General features: G+C 60.7%; 1 protein-coding gene across 1 annotated transcript; it reads right to left on the bottom strand.

Annotated features, from left to right (window-relative positions):
- Positions 1-3,945: 3,945 nt before the first annotated feature.
- Positions 3,946-7,964, bottom strand: MSX1 (msh homeobox 1). The gene is made up of 2 exons (XM_047091641.1): positions 7,484-7,964; positions 3,946-5,144 (listed from the first exon to the last, which is right to left on the bottom strand). The coding sequence occupies exons 1-2, from the start codon at positions 7,950-7,952 to the stop codon at positions 4,702-4,704; spliced, it is 912 nt and encodes a 303-aa protein (XP_046947597.1). The 5' UTR covers positions 7,953-7,964; the 3' UTR covers positions 3,946-4,701.
- Between the last annotated feature and the right edge of the window lie 3,704 nt (positions 7,965-11,668).

Consider the following 11,668-nt stretch of genomic DNA (forward strand, 5'->3'; position numbering starts at 1 on the left):
GTGTTGCAGTGTTTGTTGGTGTGCGGTGTATGCTATGACGGCGACGACGACGACGGCGCGCATGCGTAATAGCTCCGTCTCGGAGCGAGCCTGACCCAGCGTCCGGCTCCAGGGCCGCGAAGAGCAGGGGCTGTAGGCTCGCTGCGCCGCGGGAGGGCGCTGTGCGAGAGGCAGGCGGGTGTGATGAGAGGGTCCCCCTAGGCCTGGAGCAGGGGTGCTGTGCGAGGGTGGGAGTGGAAACTGTCGAGTGGAGCCAAAGGAAATCCGCGAGTCTGAAGTGGGGACTCCGTGTGCGCCGGAGAATGGACGCTTGGTGGTCGTGGGCAGGGGACAGTGAAGGTGTTTCCCGGGAGCGGCCGGAGTCCGGGCTGGGGGAGTGTCCCGGCCTCGCCGCCTCTCGAGCGGCTGGGAGGGCGGGGACAGAGCCGGGGAGGCCGCGCGGCCCCGGGGGCCCGGCCAGGCCGGCGCCAGCCGCCGAGTTGAAAGGCGGCCGCAGCCTCTCCTTGCTGCTTCCCATTGCGCCCCCGAGGGCTCCAGGCGGGGCGTAGGCCGGGCTCACCTCGGGGCCGCGGGTCACTAAGGGGGGCATCATTCGGTACGGGACCCCGCCAGCCTCACGGCCCGCGTAGGCTTCGCACTTGAGGTCCCCCGCCTCCTGAGTAACTGTCTCCCCTGGGCCTCCTGCGCGACCGGGGCCTTCAATCCCGGGGTCAACGAGCGGAGAAAAGGACCCCAAAACAAGGCGCGCTTGGCGCGAGCTCCCCACCCCTCCCCGGCCTCGCAGGGCCGCGACCACGACCTCCCCGGCCCCCCGCGGACCCACGCGGAGCGAAAGCGCACCAGGGCCCCTGCCCCGGAGCGATCTCTCCGACCTGGGGCGCCACGCCACCGACCTTGGGCCTGTTCGGCCCGGCCGGCGTGGTCAGAAGCTGAGTTTGCAGATCGAGGCTTTGTCTGCTCCCCAACAAACCGAAAATGCCTTCACAGACGGCTCGCAGGGCAGGTGAGAAGCCCCTTTTGTTCCCCAAGGGACGGGGCTTGCTCGTGGTCAGAGCACGAAGGAGTTAAATTCGTGGGGCTGTGGCTGGGTTCCCGGGGCCGGTTTGCCAGCGACATGCGCGCTTCGCAGGCCTTTTCCAGCCTCGAAGAGCCATTCAGGCGCTAGGTGACCCTCAAGGAGACAGGGCTGGGCAGTGGGGGGAGAGCGTAGATGCCGCCGTGTAACCTGTGTTCGAATCCCTGCTCTACCCTTTATGGGCTGTGTGACCTTGGGAAATCACGTAACCTCTCTGGGCTGCTGTCCACTCCCTTGTAAAACAATCCCCTAAGGTTCTGGGGGGGGGGCGGCGATGTCAGGAATTCCTCTGGGCGCCATACGTGGTGACTCCAAGTGAACGATCCGGTGCTTTCTGCCAAAGGAGGAAACCGATCCGTAGAGGACCAGGCCTGGGAACCCCCTGCCCACTCTGCCCTCGCTTGAAAAACAAGCAACTTAGTTCAGAGGGCTGAACGAGCAGCGGTGCCCAGAACCCCGCCTCCAGTTCCCACCAGACCTGGCTGAATCTGACTCGGGGCCCTCACCCCACACCAGGGCACCGCTCCGATCCAGCAAACATTTATTGGACACCTTCTGTGTGCATGCTCTATTGAGATAGGGAATTCAGAAACAAAAAGGAGGGAAAGAAAGAACTAGACGAAAAGAAACTAGGGGAGACGGGAGTGGAAGGAAACCCGGACCCAAGCCGGCGACTCGGGCGGAGGCGCGCGCTGAGGCGGGCACGAGCGGGGGGTCCCAGGGCGGCCGCCTCCTCCAACCCTCCGAGGTGCTGGGTGGGGGAAGGGGGCGCGCCCGCCTCGCCTGCAGCTACCGCCTCTTTGGAGCCGAGGCGCGTCTGCAGAGCGCGAGCCGTCGCTCATTACTGCAATTATGTTGCTCTAAGTTTGCCTCGACCCTAAATTGCCAAACTTCGAGGAGCCAGGAGGCCCGGGAGTCCGAGCCAGCGGAGACACCTGATCCTGCCCCACCATTCCCCTACCCGCACTTGAGGAAAAGCCTCTGGTGCTGCGGACGCACTGTGAACTGAGAAAATTCAGACCCGCCCCCTACTCCCTGGGCGCCCTCTCTCGCAGGGGTTCGTTGTCGCTTCTCCAGAATCCTGGGAGTGGGAAGGATTTCTAGGCCCATTTTGCAGATGAGAAAACTAAGGAAGCAAGAAACGGAAGATCTTCCTTATCCTAAGTCAGGCAAAGTTTAAGTGGCAGGGCTGGGGTGAATCACATCGGCTTGTCTGACTTCAAGTTCAATGCTATCCCCAGAACGGGAGAATCACGAGGGGTGTTCCAGGAAGGAAGCTGGAAAATGTGTAGAAGGCAGTGTCCTTCGCTCCATCGCGGTCGGGTTGCTTAGTTTATAGAGGGGAAGCAAAAACAACCCCTTTCTGCGTCTGCCGGAAGGAAGCAGCGATGTACCTCGGCCCTCAAGCGCCTTCCAAGGACTGACTACGTGAGTCTGAGAGCTTTTTAGGTCTAACTGCTCTCTCTCTCTCTCTCTCTCTCTCTCTCTCTCTCTCTCTCTCTCTCTCGGACAAGGAGGCCCGGATTCGGGTTCTGACCGCACTTCTGGGAGCCCGGCTTCTGGGCTCCCCCAGTCTGTCTGGTCCCGCGGAACTGCACTCCACAGCAAGCTTGCTTTCTTCTCCTCCGGAGGGGAGTTGTGGCACGCTCAGACTGCAGCCTCGGGGATCGAACGTTTGCCGGAGCTACAGAGACTGGAAGATCCTAGAACCAGGGTACCCTGGAACTTGCTGGGCGAAAGCTCACAGACGGCCCCGGGGGTGCATGGGCGCAACCCTGTGCGCTCTTGGAATTCCTAGGCAGAGCTCCGGCGCCTGGGGCTAGAAACAGCGCCGTGTGCCCAAGACTCGGTTTCCACCCTGAGCCACGGCCTCTATCCGTGGAGACGTCCACCCTCCCCAAGTCCAACACCAGATACTTTGCGTTGTAACAACCGTTGGCCTGCTCGCCGCAAAGGCTGCCTGGGGCTGTCCCGCGTGGAGTCTGGAGGCGCGGGCCAAGGCGGGGTGGAGGCAAGGCCGGGGGAGGGGGGACGCACGCAGATCTGGTGAGAATTAATCCGGGGCCCCCAACTCGAAAGAGAACAGAGCGGTGCCTGGAACATAGTAGGCCCTGTTTACTAGGAGGTCATTTTCTGCTATCAACATCCTTGCAGAATTCGCCCCAGAAGGCTAAAACTTGGCGCTCGTTCAAATCTATTCTCCTGGAAGCCTGAATTTAACCCACTATATAAAAGAAAACACGGAGTCTGTGAGAGTTTGGGGGGAGGGCTCATGCAAAGGACACGCCAAGGTGGGAAGTGTATTGTCGCCTTGGGTTTTCAGTAAAGTGGTTTGTGCTTAGGCGTCCTAATAGGGGGTGTGAAGGAGTTCACATTCTGGCAGCTCAAAATTAAATCCACAAACCGGGTCTACACCAGCGCAGCGACTTAGAGAAGGAAAGCTGTACCTCCACCCCCCACCTGGCCTCCTGTGGGAAAAACAGGTTTGCGGGGGTGGGAATTGTCTGGATTAGCTGTCTGCAGTCATCAAACCATTTGGGTGATTCGCTTTGTTTTCATAGACAGGTTAAAAAGGAAGAAAAAAGAAAGAGTCAGTTCTGGGTCACCTGAGCAAGTGTCGATTTCAGCTTAAAGCGAATTGGAAAATTGAGCCTAATTATCGTAGGTAATTGCTTCAATTCTCCACTTGACTTTGCCAGCGCAGATCTGTCCTGTGTGTTCAAAGAGACGCCCCCCTCTGTCCCGGAATATCGTGGTCACCTTTGAAAGGCGTTAAAGTACCATCGCACTGAAAGGCAATTGCATGTGTGAAGACGTGAAATTCAGATAAAAGCCTAACTCAATAAAGAGATCATTTCTTGTAGCTTAAAATTAATTTATTTAACAAATATAGCTATAATATAAATGATAATAAAATTTCAAATATACAGTATATTACACACCATCCCTTCCAAAGGGATTCTTGAGAGACACACAAACGTACTGTTAAATAAGAAACAGGATTTTTAAATTTTATTTTACAATTTCTTCTGATACTGGTGAGAGGGGTCCCTCCAACCTACCTTTGCAACGCATCTGTGTGCCCCCCCTCCCCCCACCGCAAACAAACGTTCTGCTGTTGAAGTTCTCTGAAGTTTTCCGAAGGAAGGACCTGGGGGCTGGCGGGGCGGTGGGGAGGCCCCATCTCCCCTGGCATGTTCTCTTTCTCTCCAACTGTTCTCATTTCCAAAATCTTCAGGCGGGAGTATTTTTCCTGTGCTTTTCGCGCGGGGTGTCAGGGCAGGAGGCAGGGGCACAGGACGCAGCCCCTGGTGCGCGTCCAACAGCTAACTCTGCTGAGGCCCCTTGGGAAATTTAACTTCTCTAACCCCAGTTTATCCATCTGTAACACAAAGGGTAGGTCTAGATTCTAGAAGAGTGTTAAGGGACCCTTCCAGCCACTTTGGGGGAGGGGATCTGACTTCGGTGAGTGAACGCAGGGAGCGGGCCGAGGATGAACCAGAGCAGTGTGGGGGGTGGAAGGGGAGCTCGCTGGGTGGGGTGGGGGTGGGGGGCTCCTGCTGCTTTGCAGAAGACAGGGGCTGGAGGAATCGGCTGGAACCGCAGGTAGGGGACCCTGGGACCCTCTATGTCAGGTGGTACATGCTGTAGCCCACATGGGCTGTGTAGAGTCCCACGGGCGCCACCGGCAGCGCGGCGCGCTGGAAGGGGCCAGAGGCACCGTAGAGCGAGGCGCCCGCCGCGGCCGCTACCGCCGCTGGGCCGCCGAGCGGGAAGGAGAGCCCGAAGGCCGCGGGCGGCAGCATGGGCTTGGCGGCCATCTTCAGCTTTTCCAGCTCGGCCTCCTGCAGTCTCTTGGCCTTGGCGCGGCGGTTCTGGAACCAGATCTTCACCTGCGTCTCGGTGAGGCTGAGCGAGCTGGAGAACTCGGCGCGCTCGGCGATGGACAGGTACTGCTTCTGGCGGAACTTGCGCTCAAGCGCCAGCAGCTGCGCGGTGGTGAAGGGCGTCCTCGGCTTGCGGTTGGTCTTGTGCTTGCGCAGGGTGCAGGCCGGGGGGCTCAGCCGCCCTAGGGGGCCGAGAGAAAGGCAGGGGGTTAAGAAAGCGGCGCGGGAGTGTAATCTGCCCACAAAGCAGTAATAGTAGTCAACAACAATACCGGCTATTCATTTGCGTGGGGCACCTCGGTGCCAAGTGCTGGGAGAGACACTTGGAAAAGATTTTCTCCAATTGCCACGCCCCGCGGGGTAGACGTTTCCGTCTACTTCTTGCAAACGAGGAAACAAAGATTCCGGGTGAAACGCGCGCGTGTTCAAGGCCCGAACTTAAGTGGGAAGAGGTGGGATGCCTCGGTGCTAGATGGCTGCTTGGGAGGGCCTTCGGCGGCGGGCCTCCTCCCACCGTCGCCCAGGCTGGGACCGTAGGTGTTAATAAGGTTGATGAAACAGGCAGAAAGGCCCTGCACCCAACCCAAGATCACATCTAGTTTTCTGCGTTGGGTGAACGTGTATCTGTGCCCGTCAAAGTGTTCAGCGCTAGGCTAGGCCCAGATCTCTTCCCCCTTGGAATGGCGTGTTCCTACAGGGGTCTAAGGACAGTCTCAGGGGATGGCAGGCGAGCAGAGCCGGCTGTCAGGCGGTCAGAAGGTTGCACCGGCGGCCATATCTCAAATATACGAAGTGCCAAGGGGAGGGGGGTTGCATCTTCCGGTGGTCTCAGTTGTCTCTTGGGGCTCAGCCACCCCCAGCGCCTTGGCCCTCTGGTCACACACAAATGGGGGTGAGTGGGAGAGGGGTTGCAATGGCTTCTCCTCCAGCTGGGTCTCGGTCCACGGAGATGAACGGTGCCAAGCTTTTTCTTATGGCTTCAGAATGTACCTCAAAGATGGGCGGTGAGCCAGCGCCCCGGCAGAGGGCTCCCGAAGGTACCAGTCAGAGTCCTCTGGGCCAGTGAACCCCTGCCACACAGGGCAGTTGTGGCCAGATAAAACGGAGGACACATTATTCCCAGGACAACGGGGATCTCAACGACTTTGGGGTCAGCGTGGAGGCCCTAACCGAATTCCCGAGTCCTGGAAAGGACGCTTTGCCTACCCAGCGGCTTCCCTCGGGGGAAAAATGAATTCAAGTACATAATGTTTCACCATGCGGGTTTTGCCCAAGTATGCATGTTTTTTCGTTTGTTTGTTTTTTTCCCTTAAATGAGCCTTTGGGCTCGCAGACCACCAGGATATGAGTCAAACGAAATCTTGTGTTAACATCCCCCCCTTCTTCCCTGCTCCAGGCCATTGAGAGTCCGGGAAGCAGTTGGCCCCCGACTCGCTTTCCGCCGGGCCGCCCGAGGGGCGGGCGCCGAGGGAAACGTCAATCCCTTCGGTAGCGACAGCCTAGCCCGGGGCCACCTTCTCCAGCCTTTAGGCCCAGGGAGGGGCTGGCCTTTCAAAGACGTTTAATCCCCAGATAAAAATCATTCCTCAGCATCACGCCATTGAATTCGGGTTGCTATTATGCCGCGCAAAATAATCGGAGGAAACGAGGAAAACTTGGGAATTTCCCGTGCTCCTGAAATATCTCCGAGCGTGTTTGCTGGGCAGAGAAGCCGGGGGGCCGCGAGGCCTTGCAACGACCCCGAACGCGCCTATGGCGGCTGGAGTCCGCTCCAGTGGCCCTGTCGGGCGACGTCTGGGAGCTTCCCACCGCCACGGAGGGGACGCCTCCCACTAATTGACTTGGTGCCCCGCCCCCTCCGCTGGACCTGAGTGCCCCCTCCCACTAATTGAACCATCCACCGTGAGCACCAAGTATCTGTCTGAAATCTGAAGGGTTGGAAGGGGGAATTTTGCAAGAGGTTCAGAACCTCAGGGCAGAGAGGTACTTTAATGCGGGGTGGAGGGGCGGGGGGCAGTCTTCTACGAGAAAGTGAAACTCTGAGCGCAGGGAAGATGTCCGCACCGCCTGGACCCATCCGTAGGGATAACGGCCAAGTAACAGGGCAGAGGGGCAGATAGGGAAGTGGGGACTCCCGGGGTCTTTTGATAGGAGCAGGAGGGGAGGGTGCCCAGACACCTTGCCCTGGAAGTGAACTGCACCCCCGCCACACACACACACACACACACACACACACGCGCGCGCGCGCGCGCCCAGCGTCGCCCGGCCAAGACGAGGAGTCCGCGAAAGTGGACCGAGAGCTGGGCTTCAGCCAGGCCTCTACCCCTCTAGCTGACGCGAGTAGCGAGAGTGGCGAACCCCGGCCGCCCCGCCAACAGATGTGCAGCATGGGCTCCGGGTACCTGGCTGCAGGTACGCAGCTGCTGGAGACAGGCAGGCGCCGGCTCCAGGCCTGGCGCCCTCCCGCCCCGCACCCCCGCCCGCCCCCCCCTCCCCCGCCGCCTGGGTCCTGGCTACTTACTGGCCGGGGGCGGGGAGAAGCGGGGGTTCTGCATCCACGGGGTCCTCTCGGGCTTCTCGGGGCTCTCGGCTTTGACGAGCGCATCTTCTGACAGCTTGAGAAGTCCTCCCACCGAGAAATGGCCCAGCGGCCGCGGCGAAGACGGCGCGTCCGGGGCTCCCAGAGACCCCGGCCGGGCGCCCAGGGGCTGCGCGGAGCCGCCCGCCGCCTGTGCGCCCTCGGAGGCCACCAGGGCGCTCTCCTTGGCCCCGGGCTTCCTGTGGTCGGCCATGAGCGCCTCCACGCTGAAGGGCAGGAGTGAAGGGGACACTTTGGGCTTGGCCCCCTCCTCGTCTGCGCCCATGGCGGCCGCCGTGGCCGCGGTGGCGCTGGGGGCCTGGCTCCCGCCTCCCCCCGCCGGCTTGCCGAAGGCGGAGTCCTCCACTTTGACACCGAGTGGCAAAGAAGTCATGTCAGCAGCCGGGGCCATGCAGAGCCGGGCCCCCCCTCCAGCCGCAGCACGGGCCAGCCGCCGGGCATGGGCTTGGGGCGAGCTGGGAGCGCGGCCGGGGCCTTTGGGTGCGCCCGGGGCCCTGGCCGGGCGGGCCCTCGCGCGCGCGCCTCCCGCCCCTCCCCAGAAGGCCGGCTCCGGCGCTCGGGGCCTGGTTCCTCGCTGGCGCCGCCGCGCAGGCCGGGTTCCCGGGCGCACTCGCCGGCTCCGGGTCGGGCCGCAGCTCCCCAGAGAACTTGTTAATAAGGCGAGGCCGGCGCCGCGGCGACCAATCAGCGCGCGAGGGGGCGGGCCCGGCGCCTGCCATTGGGCCGCGCTCCTGCGGACGGGCCCCGAGGCGCACTGGGCCGCTGGGCGCGCGGGACGGGGCCGGGCCCCGGGAGGGCAGGGGAGGGGAGGGGAGGGGGCGCCGGCGAAACTTTCTTCCGCGCTGCAGCCTGGGCCGCGCGTCTGTCTCCCGGTCCCCGCGGCTCTCTAGTTTTTCTGTTTTCCTGGGGGCCTCTCCCTGCCCTCGTCCCTTCTCTTCTGCCCTCCCCTCTCTTCCCTTCCTTGATCGCCCCTCTCTCCCACGCCTCCCTCTTTCCTCTGCTGCTTTCCTGTTTCTAGCAAGGCTTCTTTTACCTTTCCCTTTGGCGGCCAGCCGCTGTGTCTCTTTCTCTATCGCCCTCCGCTATCTGCCTCCCGTCTTCTCTCCCGCGATCATTGGAGACGAGTCATTTCAGACATACTTCTTTCACAGTTAAAAAAAAAAAAAGTCTGGATGGTTATGTATTCTAGTAGAAAGAAAGATTAATTTCTTAAAAAAAAAACAAACCTCTATTTTCTTCCTCTGTTTCAATCTTCAAAACTTTACCTCTGAGTAGAAGCGGGCCTTTGTCTCTTTCCAGGCGCTGGACTGAAGTTTGCCGAAAGCGGCCACTCTCCTGTGGTGCTATAGACGCTAAGAATAAGAACACATGATATTATCCGGGGTCGTTAATCGATTTTCATTCATGATGTGTACTTTCCCCCCGCTGTGAACTTCCCTGGGAGGATTACAACACCTATACTCGCGACCAGCTGGGGGAAGGAGCCGCCGGGTCCTTTTGATACAGAACTTATTGAAATAAAACCAGCAGAAACGTCAACAAAACACTGATCTGGCCTTAACGTGACCTCAACGCGTCCGCGGAAACAATAACACGTCCCTGTCTCTGGGTCGCGGATGGTACAGGAGTGGGGAGGCACGTTTGTGGGAGGGGGTCAGCGGAGAAAGAGGACGGTTCCTGGGAAGGATCCTTGGTAGCTGGGCTGGAGAACTTTTATTTTTGCCACTTTCGGAGGAAACGTAATTTTTTTTTTCTGCTAAAAAATATGGAGGAAAATGAGTTGAAAGCGTGGGGAGATATAAGATCTATGCAAAGTCGGGTTGGGGCTCAGCAGTTTTCTGCCCCTCCTCTTCATGGCCTCTTATCCCGGGGCCCAGGCCGGCGACCCCCGGGGAGCCAGCGGCGGTGATTGGCGGCTCACCGGGACCCGCCATTGATGACTGCGGGGTTCTAATCTCCAGGAAACACGAGGGGCTGCCGTGGCCATTTAGGGGTAATTATCCGAGCGCGGAGGGACAGCGAATTCCCTCGCCTTTTAACTGGGCGCAATAAAAGCTGTAGATTAGGGGCGTCCAGATTAAGGAAAATGAATTGCTAGAGCGGGAACTTTATTACCCTGACGGCGTCCGGGGTCTGGCGGGAGGGGTCGGGCTGCGGACGCCAGGGTGATCGGCAGCCTCACATCTGTCCATAGGCTCCAGAGAGGTGTTCAGGCCTTGGGGGGGGGGAGGGGTTCGGGAATACTCGCATCTGTGAAATTTACACCGCGTTTCCAGATTCCTTACTCGTCCGAGACTGCAACACAAGCATTAGGCAGGGTTTGGGGCCTCCAGCTCGCGTCGGGCCCAGCTAGAGGCGCGGTGCACCCACGCGGCCTGTCTTAAACTCCCGGTACCCCGGGGCAGGGGTAGGACGAATAGCGTCCTGCCACCAGGCAGCGGAACCAAGGCCCAGGAGGTACGCCTGAGGATGCCAGGATCCAAGGCCAGCCGTACGACCCGTTTCAGAGCTGACCGAACTGACGCTCAGCAAGGCTGCAGGCCGAACAGTGGGCTAGCATCCCAGCCCGGACAGCGAACTTCTATGGCCTGCATTTTCAATTTAGCTGTGGCTGGAACGAACCCTACAGCCGAGCCGGAATCTCCCTCTGCACCGGGGTTAGACGGGGAGAGGGAACCGAGGCCCCTTGGCTCTTTAGGTCACCCTTTCGACAGATAGCGTGTCTTTGCGATGAGGCTTGCGCTGTTCCGCCGTTGTCTCCCATCTCAAGAGTGTTGGACTCTCAGATCACTTTGCCAGTCTGATCTAAGAACTTCCTCCGTAGAAAAATTCTGAACAGTAAAATCAACTTCAGGGGAGTGGGACGGGGCGGGGGAGGGGGGTGCTCTGGACCCTCCTGGAGTCCGTCAGCTAAGAACCTCAGCTTTAGGGCGGCGCAGGGGCTCGAACCCCGAGAGTGCAGCCGCGCGACGCAGAGGGGTCTCAGGGCCGTCCCCCGCGGCGGCGCAGCGAGGCCCGGCGCGGGCCCGGGGGGCCCGGCCAGCCGGGCGGCGGGAGAAGGGCCGCATCGCTAATTGCGGGGATAAACAATCTGTCACGATCCCTCAGCGCGCCTAATAGGCAGACGAGGATGTTGTTTTTAGGCGCCAGCGGCGGCCGGATCAAAGGCAGCAGCCGGCGCAGGGGCCCTTGAAGTCGCGCCCCCGCCTCCTGGGAGCAGACCGCCTGCGCCCGCAGCCCCCGGCCCTGCCGCCCGCCCCTAGGCATCCCGAGCCCGTCCGGAACCCCACGGTTTTTCGGTTCGGTGTGGGTTCTTGTCCGCTCTCGCCGGGCGCGGCGGGTTAGCTGGGGGCATGCGTGGCAAGGCGAGAAGTGTGTGTCTGGAGAGGGAAAGGGGTTCCCAGTAGACTGCGCGTGGAGCCGGTGCTCAGAATAGCTCTCGGCGCTTGCACCGACCTGCCTTTGAGGGTGGGGGCGCGGGGGGGGGGAGATGCCCCGGGTCTCAGAGAAGGGGGTTAGAGGAAAGGAAACGTCTCTGTGTCTCTCGGAGCTTGTTGAGCCCGCGGGAGGAGAGGCACAAGTTTTGGGGCGGCGAGGAGCTTTCTCTGCGTTTGTATTTGTCTGGGCCTTTCCGGATTTCCCGGTTGGTGGGTTTCTCGAGCTGACGGGGCCGGGGTGGGGTGGGGGGGGGGCGCTGCGCCTGTTATCTCGCCGCCAGCACTACCCCCCCAGGCGCTTCCAGCCCGGCATTTCTCCGCGCGGCCGCAGCCGCCCAGAAAGCCGGGCTGTAATTCATGCCTGGCAAGGGCAGGGCTGGCCCGCAGCAGATAAAGCTCGGGGACGGGTGCTCCGCTCCCCTCCCCTCGCGCCTCGCTCCATCCTTCTCAGTCCGGACTCCCTGTCCCCCAACAAAGCACCTCGGCGCTTAGGATCCCAAAGACGGATGGATTGCCTAGCGTCCGACTCCCTGGGCAACTGAACTGGGGACGGGTTTGGTCTCCCCCCCCCCCCGCCCCAAAAGCCCGTTTGGGGAGGGTGTGCGGCGGTGGAGGGGTGGTGGTGTTTTCAAACTCCCCCTTCGCAGGGAAGGGCTCGCGTTTAGAGGGA

Source organism: Lynx rufus, unplaced genomic scaffold, assembly GCF_022079265.1.
Source record: "Lynx rufus isolate CCGP_SWC_20201006 ecotype Redwood Valley unplaced genomic scaffold, mLynRuf1.p SCAF_3, whole genome shotgun sequence".
NCBI lineage: Eukaryota > Metazoa > Chordata > Mammalia > Carnivora > Felidae > Lynx > Lynx rufus.